General features: G+C 42.7%; 3 protein-coding genes across 3 annotated transcripts in view; 2 read left to right on the top strand and 1 right to left on the bottom strand.

The window, feature by feature from the left end:
* Nucleotides 1-15,724, bottom strand: part of LOC113017311 (NACHT, LRR and PYD domains-containing protein 12-like) — a 199,206-nt gene that overhangs the window by 83,609 nt on the left and 99,873 nt on the right. The gene's annotated exons all lie outside the window — the stretch shown is intronic.
* LOC113017310 (NACHT, LRR and PYD domains-containing protein 12-like) overlaps nucleotides 1-15,724 on the top strand; it is a 262,419-nt gene that overhangs the window by 213,789 nt on the left and 32,906 nt on the right. The gene's annotated exons all lie outside the window — the stretch shown is intronic.
* LOC113017312 (GTPase IMAP family member 8-like) lies at nucleotides 5,767-10,654 on the top strand. The gene is given in 3 exon segments (XM_026160477.1): nucleotides 5,767-5,791; nucleotides 8,498-8,676; nucleotides 8,678-10,654. Coding segments are annotated over 3 exon segments (2,181 nt in total).

Below are 15,724 nucleotides of genomic sequence, written 5' to 3'. Positions count from 1 at the left end.
CAGTGTCCTCCCCCGCCACCTGATCCAACTCACCACCAGGTGGTGATCAGTTGACAGCTCAGCCCCTCTCTTTACCCGAGTGTCCAGAACATATGGTCGCAGGTCTGGTGATACGATTACAAAATCGATCATCGACCTACGGCCTAGAGCATCCTGGTGCCACGTGCACTTATGGACACTCTTATGTTCGAACAGGGTGTTCGTTATGGCCAAACTGTGATTAGCACAGAAGTCCAATGACAAAGCACCGCTCGGGTTCAGATCAGGGAGGCCGTTCCTCCCAATCACGCCCCTCCAGGTCTCGCTGTCGTTACCCACGTGAGCATTGAAGTCTCCCAGCAGGACAACAGAGTCTCCAGGTGGAGCACCTTCCAGCACCCCCCCCCCCCCCCCCCAGGGACTCTAAGAGGGCTGGGTACTCTGAACTGCCACTCGGCGCATAAGCACAGATGACAGTCAGGACCCGTTCCCCGACCCTAAGGCGCAGGGAACAAACCCTCTCGTCCACCGGGAAAAACCCCAACGAACCGGCAGCAAGCCGAGGGGATATTAGAATACCCACCCCAGCCCGCCGCCTCTCACCAGGGGCAACTCCAGACTGAGACAGAGTCCAGCCCCTCTCCAGGAGACTGGTTCCAGAGCCCAAGCCATGCGTAGAGGTGAGCCCGACTATATCTAGCCGGTACCTCTCAACCTCACGCACTAACTCAGGCTCCTTCCCCACCAGAGAGGTGACATTCCATGTCCCTATTGCCAGTCTTGGCAGCCGGGGGTCAGTCCGCCAGGGCCTCCGCTCCTGGCCGCCACCCGACACACAATGCACCCGACCCCTATGGCACCTCCTGCGGGTGGTGGGCCTGCGGGAGGATGGGCCCATGTCTCCTCTTCGGGCTGTGCCCGGCCGGGCCCCATGGACTAAGGCCCGGCCACCAGACGCTCGCCCTCGGGCACCCTCCCCGGGCCTGGCTCCAGGGCGAGGCCCCGGTAACCCTATCCCGGGCAGGGTAAACTGTTCCCTCGATGTCTTTTTCATAGGGTCTTCTGAATCGCTCTTTGTCTGGTCCCTCACCCAGGACCAATTTGCCATGGGAGACCCTACCAGGGGGCAAAATCCCCCAGACAACATAGCCCCTGGGATCCCTGGGACACACAAACCCCTCCACCACGATAAGGTAGCGATTCAAGGAGGAGTGAAGTTAACTCAGAAAGATCAATTGGAGAAAAAGAGTCTAACTTAACATCAATGGTACTAAGAGTAGCTGTAGATAATATTACATCTGTGGGATGATTATTGATAATTTTTTCTCTAATGATAAAAATGTTATTTGTGAAGAAGTTCATGAAGTCATTACTAGTTAACGTTAAAGGGATGGTTGGCTCAAAAGAGCTCTGACTTTTTGTCAGCCTGGCTACAGTGCTGAAGAGAAACCTGGGGTTGTTCTTATTTTCTTCAATCAGTGATGAATAGTAAGATGTTCTGGCTTTGCGGAGGGCTTTCTTATAAAGCAGCAAACTATTTCTCCAGGCTAAATGATGATCCTCTAGATTTGTGACACGCCATTTCCTCTCCAGATTACGAGTCATCTGCTTTAGGGTACGTGTTTGAGAATTATACCACGGAGTCAGGTACTTCTGATTTGAGGCCTTAGTTTTCACAGGAGCTACAGTATCCAGAGTCGTACGTAGTGAGGAGGTGAAATTATTAACAAGATAATCGACCTCTGTTGGGGTAGCGTTCAGATAGCTGCTCTGCTCTGTGTTGGTACAGGGCATTGGAGATGATAACAGTGGGTGGATTATATTCTTAAACTTAGTTACAGCGCTTTCAGAAAGACATCTACTTTGATAAAGTCTACTCTTCACCGCTGTGTAATCAATTATTGTAAAAGTAAATGTTATCAGGAAATGATCAGACAGGAGAGGGTTTTCAGGAAACACTGTTAAATGTTCAGGTTCGATGCCATATGTTAAAACAAGATCTAGAGTGTGATTAAAGTGGTGAGTGGGTTCTTTTACATTTTGAGAGAAACCAATTGAGTCTAATAACAGATTAAATGCCATGTTGAGGCTGTCATTTTTAGCATCTACATGGATGTTAAAATCACCCACAATAATTATTTTATCTGAGCTCGGAACTAAATCAGATATAAAGTCTGAGAAATCAGACAGAAACTCTGTCTAAGGCCCAGGTGGACGATAGATGATAACAAGTAAGACTGGTTTCTGAGTTTCACAGCTGGGGTGGACGAGGCGAAGCATCAGGCTTTCAAATGAATTAAAAGTCTGTCTGGGTCTTTGGTTGATTAATAGGCTGGTGTGAAAAATTGCTGCCACACCGCCCCCTCGGCCTGCAACCAGGTTTCTGTAAGGCAGAGTAAATCGATTTGCTGATCAATTATTAAGTCATGTACTAACAGAGACTTGGAGGAGAGAGACCTAATATTTAATAATCCACATTTCACTGTTTTACTCTTTGGTTCAGATGTGGATACTGTATTGTTCTTTCTTTGTGATTGTTTATGTTTAAGTTGTTTGTTGCTGGTTTTTAGTTTGTTTTTTGTCTTTTTGGAAGCTGACACAGTCTCTATGGAGATGGGTTTTTGGGGGGGTAGCAGGAGGAGAGAAGCTGCAGAGAGGCGTGTAAGACTGCAATTCTGCTTCCTGGTCCCAACTGTGGATAGTCATATTTTGGGGGGTTTAATAAATTTTTCCATGTTTCTAGAAATGAGAGCTGCTCCATCCAAAGTGGGATGGATGCCGTCTCTCCTAACAAGACCAGGTTTCCTCCAGAAGGTTTGCCAATTATCTATGAAGCCCACATCGTTTCTGGGACACCACTCAGACAGCCAGCAATTTAAGGAGAATATGCGGCTAAACATGTAACTCCTGGTCTGATTGGGGAGGGGACCAGAGAAAACTACAGAGTCCGACATTGTTTTGGTAAAGTTGCACACCGATTCAATATTGATTTTAGTGACCTCCAATTGGCGTAACCGGGTGTCATTACTGCCGATGTGAATTATGATTTCAAATTCAAATTCAAATTTTATTTGTCACGTACACAGTCATACACAGTACGATATGTAGTGAAATGCTTGGACAACTGCTCGTGACCTAAAGAAAACAAAAAAGGAAAAGGCTATGAATAAGATAGGAAATAAATATGAAAAATTAAAAAGGGTAAATTTAACTAGGAAGGAATAGAATATAAATTAAGGTTAAAAATGAAATAACTGTACAACACAAATTAGAATGAAGGGTAAATTTAACTGGGAAGAATAAGATAAGATTTTACTGAATTTACGTTTACTCTTAGCCAGCAGTTTTAAATTTCCTCATAACATGCCCTCATAACACCTCACTTCAGCCCCGTACAGTCACACAACAATGAAGACCCCCCTCCCCTTCCTGCACACATTCCCTCCCTATTATAACCAAACATGTATCTTAAAGAAATAACAACAGCGTGCAGAGATAACCCACTTGTCACTGTAAAATAACATTTAACCATCGTTACTATATATATATATATATATATATAAAAACACCCAGCACGCCCCTGCGGGCGGTTTATCCTTCAAGCTCGGGTCCTCTACCAGAGGCCTGGGAGCTTGAGGGTCCTGCGCAGTATCTTAGCTGTTCCCAGGACTGCGCTCTTCTGGACAGAGATCTCCGATGTTATTCCCGGGATCTGCTGGAGCCACTCGCCTAGCTTGGGAGTCACCGCACCTAGTGCTCCGATTACCACGGGGACCACCGTTACCTTCACCCTCCACATCCTCTCGAGCTCTTCTCTGAGCCCTTGGTATTTCTCCAGCTTCTCGTGTTCCTTCTTCCTGATATTGCTGTCATTCGGAACCGCTACGTCGATCACTACGGCCGTCTTCTTCTGTTTGTCTACCACCACTATGTCCGGTTGGTTAGCCACCACCATTTTGTCCGTCTTTATCTGGAAGTCCCACAGGATCTTAGCTCGGTCATTCTCCACCACCCTTGGGGGCATCTCCCATTTTGACCTCGGGACTTCCAGGTTATACTCAGCACAGATGTTCCTGTACACTATGCCGGCCACTTGGTTTTGGCGTTCCATGTATGCCTTGCCTGCTAGCATCTTGCACCCTGCTGTTATGTGCTGGATTGTCTCTGGGGCATCTTTACACAGCCTGCACCTGGGGTCTTGCCTGGTGTGATAGACCCCAGCCTCTATGGCTCTTGTACTCAGAGCTTGTTCTTGTGCTGCCATGATTAGTGCCTCTGTGCTGTCTTTCAGTCCAGCTTTGTCCAGCCACTGGTAGGATTTCTGGATATCAGCCACCTCCTCTATCTGCCGGTGGTACATACAATGCAGGGGCCTGTCCTTCCATGATGGTTCCTCGTCTCCCTCCTCTTTCTTGGGTTTCTGCTGCCTGAGGTATTCACTGAGCACTCGGTCAGTTGGGGCCATCTTCCCAATGTATTCTTGGATGTTTGTTGTCTCATCCTGGACTGTGGTGCTGACACTCACCAGTCCCTGGCCCCCTTCCTTCCGCTTAGCGTACAGCCTCAGGGTGCTGGACTTGGGGTGAAACCCTCCATGCATGGTAAGGAGCTTTCTTGTCTTTATGTCTGTGGCTTCTATCTCCTCCTTTGGCCAGCCTATTACCCCAGCAGGGTACCTGATCACGGGCAGGGCATACGTGTTGATGGCCCGGATCTTGTTCTTACCATTCAGCTGACTCCTCAGGACTTGCCTGACCCTCTGCAGGTACTTGGTGGTTGCAGCCTTTCTAGCGGCCTCTTCATGGTTCCCATTTGCCTGCGGGATCCCCAGGTACTTGTAACTGTCCTCTATGTCTGCAATGTTGCCTTCTGGTAGTTCAATCCCCTCAGTTCTGACTACCTTCCCTCTCTTTGTTACCATCCGACTACACTTCTCCAGTCCGAACGACATTCCAATGTCATTGCTGTATAGCCTGGTAGTGTGGATCAGTGAATCGATGTCTCGTTCACTCTTGGCATACAGCTTGATGTCATCCATGTACAGGAGGTGGCTGACAACTGCTCCGTTCCGTAGTCGGTATCCGTAGCCAGTCTTGTTAATGATCTCACTGAGGGGGTTCAGGCCTATGCAGAACAGCAGTGGGGACAGAGCATCTCCTTGGTAGATCCCGCACTTGATGGTGACTTGTGCTATGGGCTTGGAGTTGGCCTCTAGTGTTGTACGCCACATCCCCATTGAGTTCCTGATGAAGGCTCTTAGGGTCCCATTGATCTTGTACAATTCTAGGCATTCCAGTATCCAGCTGTGGGGCATTGAGTCATAGGCCTTCTTGTAATCAATCCAGGCAGTGCACAGGTTGGTCAGTCTGGTCTTGCAGTCTCGGCTGACTGTTCTGTCTACCAGTAGCTGGTGTTTTGCGCCTCTGGTATTTTTTCCAGAGGCACGGAGGGAGGTTAGCCAACTAACGGAGTTGCAGAAAGGTGCGACAAAGAAGGTGCATAAGAAATACAGCAAGCTGTCCATACCTGAGGCCTTGGAAACTGAAATATATATATATATATATATATATATATATATATATATATATGTGTGTGTGTGTGTGTGTGTGTGTGTGTGTGTGTGTGTGTGTGTGTGTACATATCAAATACTTCTTCGTTTCTTGTCTCTGTCTCAACTCTTGATTACATATCACATGTTCAAAGGGAGGGGCTAGAAGGTCTCTTATACTGTGGTGAGATAAAGGGGAAGTTATTTGACAGCAGTGACACACAACCTGATATACAGGCATGTCTGACCAAGAGCTTCTACTGGGTAAGAACATTTAAACTGACTTTTCCAATGTACATTTAAATATGACATGAAAACGATATTTCCATTCTTTACATTTTTAATAGTGATGTGCGGATCGATCCTGAAATATCGATTCCTCCGATACCAATCATTTATGTTCTAGAATCGATTCTCACATTAAAATATCGATATTTTAGTAATTTAGAGTAAATTTGTAGTTTATCATTAACAGGAACACAGTGGAAAGAAACTATAACATTCGGATTGTCTACATTCAAATGAACTACTTCCTCTTCCGCCTTTCATAGTCATGTGCGAAATACGGCTGTATAATTGTCTTGCAGCCCCTTGGCGTGCGCACTCACAACAATGGCTGAGCGTAATTGAAGTCATGTGCGGACGTATTTTACCTCCACACACAGCTGAGACGTGGTTTGCAATACATGTGGCAAAAAAAGGGCTCCAAGAGTGAGGTGTTGTGGCCATACTAGGGAGACATTCAAAAGGGCTGTTGGAGGGGGGGGGGGGGGGGGTTAATACATTTTACAGGGTTTATTTATCGGATAAAATACGTTAAATGTCACCGTTATTATTGGCCGGCCCGGAAACAGCGGGGGTGTCCAATTTCAGAGGCTGCTTCCACCTGAGGACCCGGCCTTCGCGGTCTAAAGAAAGCCGGGTAGTACGTCACGAGCTCCCTCGGTGGAGTGAAACTCTGCTGTCTGCTCCATGCTGTCTAAAATATAACCGGGCACTGACGTAAACTCTCGACCGTCTCACTCTTCTGTTTAACCATTTTCTGTTTGACGTTTATTCAGCTGTGTGAAAACCCCGGAGGAACCCTTCCGAAGGATCAATAAAGTCAAATTTAATTTAATCTAATCTAATAACTTTAAACTCAGCCAAACCAATTTACTCACGAACAAATAAAACACCGAAAAAGCCAAACAATAACATTTTTAAGTTATCAAAGTGACTTATACATCATGTTTAACCCGAGTGGTGAAAGACTGCGGGGGTTTGAAGACGATGTGTCGGTCGGCTCAGATATTTGAAGTTTACACAGCTACATTCTCACCTGAAAACATGTTAAAAGTTTTTTTGCCACCCAAAAAGAGAAACAAGAGCAATATTAAAAGTAAGTTGCTGCTGCCATTGTTGGAAACTGGAATTGGCTGGGCCGCGCTATGAATTCTGCAATATGATTTTTCAATTTTGTTGTCCTAGAAAATCGGGCGAAATTCGGGAGAATGGTGGCTCCGGGAGATTTTCGGGAGGGCACTGAAATTCGGTATTCTCTCGGAAAAATCGGGAGGGTTGGCATGTATGGTTGCGGCAACACCACTAACCTTGTCAAACACCTCAGAGTAAATCATATCACAGAATATGAGGAGTGTATGTTGAGGTGAACTGAAGAGGAGGACAGGGACAGGTGCTGCTAGGGCGAGACAGACGTCTCTCACAGAGTCCTTTAGTGCTGCAGGCAGGCAAGGTGTTCAAATAGCACAACTTCATTTTTTTTATTTCTATATGATGAACTCTGCATTATTAAGTGATAAGAACAAGTAATCTGATGTCCTGTAATCATTATGACGCTATAATTTGAGATACAATAAATAAAATAAGTTTTTGTACAAAGTATCATATCGGATCAGTATCGCCGATACCACCCTGAATATTACTTGGTATCGGATCGGAAAGAAAATCAGTGGTATTGCACATCACTAACTTTTAAACAACTTTAAACGACTAAGGGGGAGTCATACCCTGTACATATGGAATATGTAACGGAGTGGAGAGAAAAATAAATGTTATGTTTGAGTAAAATGATTATTTGCATCAATAGTATGGCGAAGGCCTTAAGCCTACATGTTTACTACTGAGGATGTAAGTGTTAAGAGACTCAAAACCTAATAAGGTAATACTCAGCTTGTAACTCAGTGATTCCTGAAATTAGGGACAAAACAGGTTTTAATTTTCTAAAATATATTTGTTGATTTTTGAAAAACATATATACAAGTTTTGGCTGTCTCACCATGTTTTGGTACAATCTCCCAGATGTAACATTTTTTAATACTTTATGTTTTTGCTGGAGAAGTGCAAGGTTTTTGTCAACACCGTCAGACACAAAGAAATGCAACAATATATATTTTAAATTAAGTTGTTTCAGCTAGACCTTAGGAACAGGAAACAGAATGAGGAAGCAGCTTCTGCTGAACTCAGAGTACGGCCACGAAATGCGCCAACCTAACTGTCACTGATGCATAATATGTAATCTGCTTGTGCAAGTATCAGGACAGAACCAAGGTTACAATGCGTTCAATTTGACACGCTGCTACACAGAACAAGAGTTCATATTAGTTTCTGTGTGTAATAATTATATAAATATTTTTTTGTATTCCCCTCTCTTCTGTATTCCCTGCGAACATTCTATCCTCCAGTTTTCACCATTTAAGCCAACTGGCATCTGCAGCCATTAACATCAAGGCCTAAAATGTAGGAGTGCCAAAACCTGCAGTTTCTCCGTCCAGGAAAATTTGTAGAGATCAGAATTTATCTTTATTTATTCAGTGACTTAATGTCTCAGAGTTTGGGTAAAACAACTGAGGGAAGCTAACAGTTTCTTGTTTTCAGAGTTTTATCTGTGAAAATGTTCATTTTAGAGAAAGAAAACAGTAAAATGTGCCTTTTACACCATCATCAGTATGTCCATAATATTTTTTTCAGCAGAGCCAGAGGAGCCAGAACAACAAGAAGAACCAGAAGAACCAGATAAACCAGAGTACAGGATTGTGCTTCTTGGGAAAACTGCAGTTGGAAAGAACAAAATTGGAAATGCTATTTTGGGAAATGTGAATGCTTTTGAGTCAACAACATCGTCAGAGTTTCAGAAGGAAACACAAGAGTTTTGGGGGTCAAATCCTGACTGTAGTTCTTACTCCAGATCTGTTTGAGAACAGACTGCCTGATGTGGATATGAGGAGGGAAATCCACAGATGCATCTGCTTTGCTGCTCCTGGTCCACATGTGTTCCTGGTTGTGTTTCAGGCTGGCAGCTTCACAGAAGAAGATCATGAAATTGTGAGAAAAATTCAGCAGATGTTTGGAGAAGAAACAGCAGGTTATAGTATGGTCTTGTTCAACTGTGGAGATGATCTAGAGGCAGCGAGTGTTACCATAGATGAATCTATTCGCAATAATCCAGCTCTAGGTAACTTCCTCCATCAGTGTGGAGGAGGATATCATGTGTTTAACAACAGAAACAGTGATTGCTGTCAGGTCACAGAATTACTGACGGAGATCAACAACATGGTTCAGAGAAACGGAGGAAGCTGCTACACCAGTGAAATATTCAGACAGGCTGACTTCAGGATTGTGCTTGTTGGGAAAACTGGTGTTGGAAAGAGTGCAGCAGGAAACACAATCCTAGGAGAAAGAGTATTTAGATCTACACCATCTTCTACCACAGCAACAGAAAAGTGTCAGATGAACACAGGTCAGTTTGATGGTCAGATCCTGGCTGTAGTTGATACTCCAGGTCTGTTTGACACCCATAAAACTGAAGAAGAGATAAAGGCAGAGATCAGTAGATCCATCCCTTTTGCTGCTCCTGGTCCTCATGTGTTCCTGATTGTGATCGAGTTAAACAGATTCACAGAAGAAGAACAAAAGACAGTCAGAATAATTCAGAATGTGTTTGGAGAAGAAGCAGCACGTTACACTATGGTCCTATTCACCCATGGAGACAGTCTGGAGGCTGATGAAGTCAGCATAGAAGAAGTAATAAGTGGAAATCCAGCTCTCGTTGACGTCATCAGGCATTGTGGAGGAGGATATCATGTGTTTAACAACAGAAGCAAAGATTCTGCTCAGGTCAGAGAGCTGCTGGAGAAGATCAACAACATGGTTCAGACAAATGGAGGAAGATACTACACCAATGAAATGTTCAAAGAGGCTGAGAGCGCATTTAAAAAATTGGAACCAGACCTCAGAATTGTTCTTGTGGGAAAAAACAGAGCTGGGAAGAGTGCAGCAGGAAACACCATCTTAGAGGCAGATGTATTTAGATCAACATCATCGTCTTCCGCAGTGACATTAGAGTGTCAGAAGGAAGCAGCTCTATTTGATTTTCAAAAACTGGCTGTGGTTGATACTCCAGGTCTGTTTGACACAGAACTAACTGCACAGAAGGTGAAGAAAGAGGTTGCTAGATTCATCTCGTTTGCTGCTCCTGGTCCTCACGTGTTCCTGGTTGTGGTCCATCCAGGAGTATTTAAAAAGGAAGAACAAGAAATTGTGAAAATCCTTCAGAAGGTGTTTGGAAAGGAAGCAGCGTGTTACACCATGGTGTTGTTCACACATGCAGATGATCTGATGGTCTCCATAAAAGAAATCATTAACAATAATTCAGCTCTGTGTAACTTAGTCCGTCAGTGTGGAGAAAGATATCATGTTTTTAACAACAGAAGTAGAGATCCTGCTCAGGTCAGAGAGCTGCTGGAGAAGATCAACACCATGGTTCAGAAAAATAGAGGAAGATACCACACCTATGAGATGTTTGAGAAGGCAGAGAGCGCTATAAAGAAAGAAATGGAACGACTAATAAAGGAAGGAAATGTGACACCCGAAGAAGCAAGATACAGAGCAGAAAGAAATAATAAGTTTATTCAAGACAGAATGATTGCTATTTTTATAGGAACTGTTCTTGGACTGGGTGTTGGAGTTGGTACTGGACTGGGTATTGAAGCTACTGTTGGAGCTACAATTGGACTTGTAGGGGGTCCAGTAGGAGCTGCAGTGGGAGCTGCAGTGGGAACTGCAGTAGGAGCTGTAGTGTATTTGGCTGCTGCTAAAAAGATAAAGAGGGCTTGTGCTCTGCAGTGATACTCAGTGAGAAATAGTCATTTAGCAGCAGCTCATTAAAGCCAACATGAAGATCAAGGGGGGAGATCACATTGTAGAAATATTATTTCACTGTACATTTAGTGTTTATTTCATGTGTTATTTTCGATCAAATATGTTTGTAAATTTTATAGAATTGGGGAATTAATGAATAACTAATTACTGATTAGGTGATTACTAAGATGTTATCAAACTCTGTATAAAACAAAGCCTGTCAGATTAGCTAACATGTGTTTTTAAAGCTGTTTAAGTCAGTAGACTCACTGAGTGTAATTTTATCATGAATCAAACATTACTGATGAAAAAATGTTTTCTTGTGCTTTTAATCAGAATAAGAATACTTTATTAATTCCTGAGGAAATAATGTAATAAAATGAGGAGATAAAAGGAGGAAAAATCAAAGAATTTAGTGAAAAACATTTACTGAGAGGTTTTGTTGATTAAAGTCTGACATTAAAGAGCAACAGAAATATTTGATTCATATGTTCTGACCTGTTATTAAATATAAAGCTACCAAATGAGATGGTGTAAAAACTGTAACAAACACCTGTTAAGTTCACAGCCTTTCTGTGCTTCAAGGATTTTGACAGTGTAACTAGGGGATGTTGGTAATTAGAAAGAAACAAGGATGGGCAGGACAATAAAAATGAATGAATCCTCTTAGGATTTTTTTTATAATAGTCTTAAAAATATCATCTGCAACCAGATAGTGCTTTGTGTTCCTGTTTTATTTATCAAGATAATATGACCAAAGAATTTGAAATGACTAAGATATAAGCTCAAACTGCCCAAATGAACCTTACTCAAACTTTCAGTCATTTTAACATTTATTTTTCCATCTATCTAGTATTGGTGATTATAATCGATATTCAGATTTCAGCTGCTCTGGTTTCACATGGAAGCCCTGCTCTTTATTTACCTGCTGAAGAAGCTTTTTTCTTGATTTAAGACTCAGACTTAACTGGAAAAGGTTAACATAGAATTAGTTAAACCTGTTTCTGGAACAAACCCAGGACCTCCACTGATTTTCACTTTCTTCCTGCAGTTTATTACTGAACACAGAAGGCATTTTGTCTTTTTCTGTAGTTTATAATTCTGTTTCAGTTCAATTCAATTCAGTTTTATATTCAGCTATAAAAATAGCATCAAATTATAACACAATTTGCCTCAAGGCACGGTTAGGGTTAGATAAAAAATATGATAAAATATAGATAGATAAACGTAGATAGATAAAATGGGATAAATGGGCCAAACCCTCTCAGACAGGCAGAGACAACACTTTTACAGCATTGGGTAAGGCAGATCTAACACCCCTCTGGTTCAACACTTTCAAATACATCCATTGAGCAGCACCTGGAACAGAATACTTTATGAATGAGCCAATCAGACTGAAATCATGGAGCCAAACATCAGATTCATATTGACTGTGACTAGATTACTTTCTGCTGCTGTTCACTGGTAAATTCTTAATATAGTTTCACATCTTATTAGGCTGTGCAATTACTTTCAGTAAGAAGATTGGTCTCTTTTTTTGCTGCCAAATGTGATACCAACACTCTGAACCTCACTCTAGCCAATATCAAGGGGCATATCACCCATGATCTCTTCACTTACTGTAAATTTGACTTTACCTGATTAACTGAGACATTCATCACAAATCCATGCATTTTCTCAGTTGAAGAAATCCACTCCTCCAGGTTTGTTTACAGCTAATAGCCACGTGACACCACCCAGTAGTGATGTGCGGATCGATCCTGAAATATTGATTCCTCCGATACCAGTCATTTATGTTCTAGAATCGATTCTCACATTAAAATATCGATATTTTAGTAATTTAGAGTAAATTTGTAGTTTACCATTAACAGGAACACAGTGGAAAGAAACTATAACATTCGGATTGTCTACATTCAAAGGAACTGCGGCCAAACGGAAGAAGACAGTCTATATTCTTAGCAGCATTCACAGCGTGGTTCAGACTGATAACACTACCAAAAGGAAGCCAAACACGGTCACCCTTTACAACAAAACAAAGTGTGGCGTGGATGTGATGGACCAGATGGTTCGGGAGTACACTGTCCGCAGAGGAACACGGCGCTGGCCAGTTGCCGTGTTTTATAACATGATTGACATGGCAGCACTGAATGCACATGTGCTGTATCAAGCATGCACCGGGACGAAGGAAAGACGGGTGGACTTCCTGGTGGAGCTTGCAAGGGAGTTGGCTCACTCTCATGTAGCTGCGAAGAAGGCAAGAAAAGAACAATTGCTTTGCACACAACCCTCCACACCGAGTCCTGGAAAAAGAGCCACGTGTCAGGTCAAACACAAATGCAAGAACAATCATGCCACTGTGCGATGTGTTCACTGCAACAGATACACGTGTGGTAAATGCAGACTACAGATACCATGGCAGTGCCAGGATTGTGAGTGATTGCTGAAAATGTTGAAATGTACTCACTCACTTTTTATTATTATTTGTAAATATGTGTACAAATGGTTGGTTTTTTGTACTGTTTTCATCAATAAATCTCAGCAACAAAGGACATACACCCATGTGTGTTGATTTCTCCCTAAGATGGCAAACTGAAACACTCCAAGTTGGTGACTTTTGGAGATTTATTTCCCTGGATGATTGAGAATGCTTCAAGATGAAACACAAAAGGAAGTGCACAGCTTTTAGCAGCTCCCCCACCCCCTCATCCACACACCCCCACTCCCCTCCCTCCAGAATTCCCAGGTAACAACCTAATTTACATATGAATGACTAGCCAATTTAGCTTCCACTTGGCTGAAGCTAAAGCCTAGCTAAAAGCCATTTGGCTGCTCTCCGGGTTTTAAAGGTAGAAAAGCCAAATGGCTGCTCCCCGGGGGGTTAAGTGATAACAACAAAGCTTTCATTGCCTCTGTTGTTGATGTCATGTAGGACTAATCATACTTCACATCAGCCATGCACACGTCAGAGGATCTCCAGGCTTTCAGTAATAAAGCCAAGCAGATGATGTGAACATAGCAATAGTAAAACATGCATCATAATCAGCTGTATGTGTCGACTATGTGGCACCTCAGTCTTGTTGGCATGAAGAAAAGTTGTGTAACATGTAGCATAAGGGCTGCAAAGACATCATGTAGACAGCAGTCGTCTGTTAGTCGTAACGTATCTCCTGTTAAAGAGTTAAATGTGCGTTCTCCATCTCTGTCCTCTCACAGCTCGCCGTATACCAACTCCAGCTGTGGTAACCATGGCTGTGCCCATCAACACGCTGAAGCTGAGACGCCACCCGTCACTATGGCGACTCCAATAGGGTTACCTGTCAGCTGTGGACGCATGAAAGGAAAACAGCAGAAACACAGACATGTTTACTGGAACATTTCCTATTGACAGCTTTATGGAAAAGTGGGTTTAAACACTTTTCTGTTTTATTTTGTTTATTTATGGATTTATTGTGAAAGGAATTTCAAAGGTTTAATTTGACCTTTCCCCTGTTTTTCATACAGACTGGAGACGAATGGATGGTGCTTTCTTTGTTTGTCTAAAGATAATGAATAAAACTCTACAGACATCTTAAACCACCCTCCTTTCTATATATTTTGTTATATAAATGGAAAGTATATAAGACACAAACTGAGCTTATATGATACTAAGGACCCTGGAGGTCAGTCCACCTTTATAATTCAGCACAGCCTGGAGTCTCTTAGTCAAGCTTGTTTGTGTTTTCTGTGAGGAAGTTTTCAGCAGCAGCTCTTTTCTTGGATGTTGGTTCCCTTTGTTTCCATCCTCTGTTAAGATGTTTCAGTAATGTTGAGGTCTGGGGAGGCCAATCCATGGCTGACGTCCTGTGATGCTGCATTAGCAGTTTGTTCATAGTGAAAAATGAAGCCACTGCCAATCAGACATTTGCACAGTGGATCAACTTCTGATGGTACTGTCCTGAATTCCACACCTATAATATGTTTGCACATACTGATGAATATGTGCAGCTGATTTTCAGTCCAGTTCCTGTGTGACAGACGCCAGTCTTTCTGCCTGTGTCCTTCCTTAACAATAGAGCCATCCTTCCACTGAGACTGTTTCTGATGAGGCTTCACTGAGCAGTAGATGGATCCCTCAGCTCATCTAATCGTCCTATTTCTAACACATGACTGTCAGAAACTGTTAATCTGCTGCAGCTCTTTAACTCCTCCACTTCTTTTTTTGTAATCTCTTAGTTTCCTCATCTTTTAAGGTGGCACTGCACACCAGATCCAAAGTCAACATGCTGTTATATGATGGAGTTGAACCTGTAATGGAGTTTGATTTAAACCAATCAGCAATTAAGTGAATGATGATGAGCAAAGATGGTGGAGGTGGTGGATGAAGACCCGGACAGCTGTGGTTGGCTCCTCGTATAGAGCAGAGTGAGGTTGTGTTTGCACATTATTATAAAACCATGTTCACCATATATTTTAGCTGCAGACAATAACATGATTTCTTTGCTGTGGTGATTTTATTCCACTTTGGTAAAATGGAAAACCATCATTTCTTGCTGTAATTCACACATTATTCCAAGAGCCTCAACACGAGCCTTGTAGTCCGACCATATATAGACAAATCAATAGTTGTGTTTGTAACAGCTCATGAACATGAATCGTTCCACATTACTTTGAAATCATTGTAAACTAAACTGGAATAAATGAGTGTTTATATATAGTTTTGTCTCAGCTGTTCATACACAGTGTTTCAGTTCTTATCAGAGTCCCACCGTCTCACTGTGGTGAACCTTTAGCTCTGTTGGAAGCGTGTTGTTAGACCAGGTTTCCCTCATTTAAAAATAATCTCTCATTAGAAATGGACATGATGTCTAAGACATAGAAATGCTTATTATGGGTTCACTTGATGTCACTGAAAAGATGCACATGGGTAACGTGCAGGCCATCCAGCTCCGAGGTTTATCTCCTCACCTCGAGTCTGCGACACTCTCTCCGTGTCCTCTCAGATAAGGGCGCGCACATTTCTGCACCATCTTCTAAATTACAAAGAGCGATTCACAAAACAGAAGCTCACAAAACACTCAT

Source organism: Astatotilapia calliptera, unplaced genomic scaffold, assembly GCF_900246225.1.
Source record: "Astatotilapia calliptera unplaced genomic scaffold, fAstCal1.2 U_scaffold_10, whole genome shotgun sequence".
In the NCBI taxonomy this organism is placed as follows: Eukaryota; Metazoa; Chordata; class Actinopteri; order Cichliformes; family Cichlidae; genus Astatotilapia; species Astatotilapia calliptera.
Note: the sequence above shows the minus strand (reverse complement) of the source record. Positions and strands in the feature narration are given on the sequence as shown.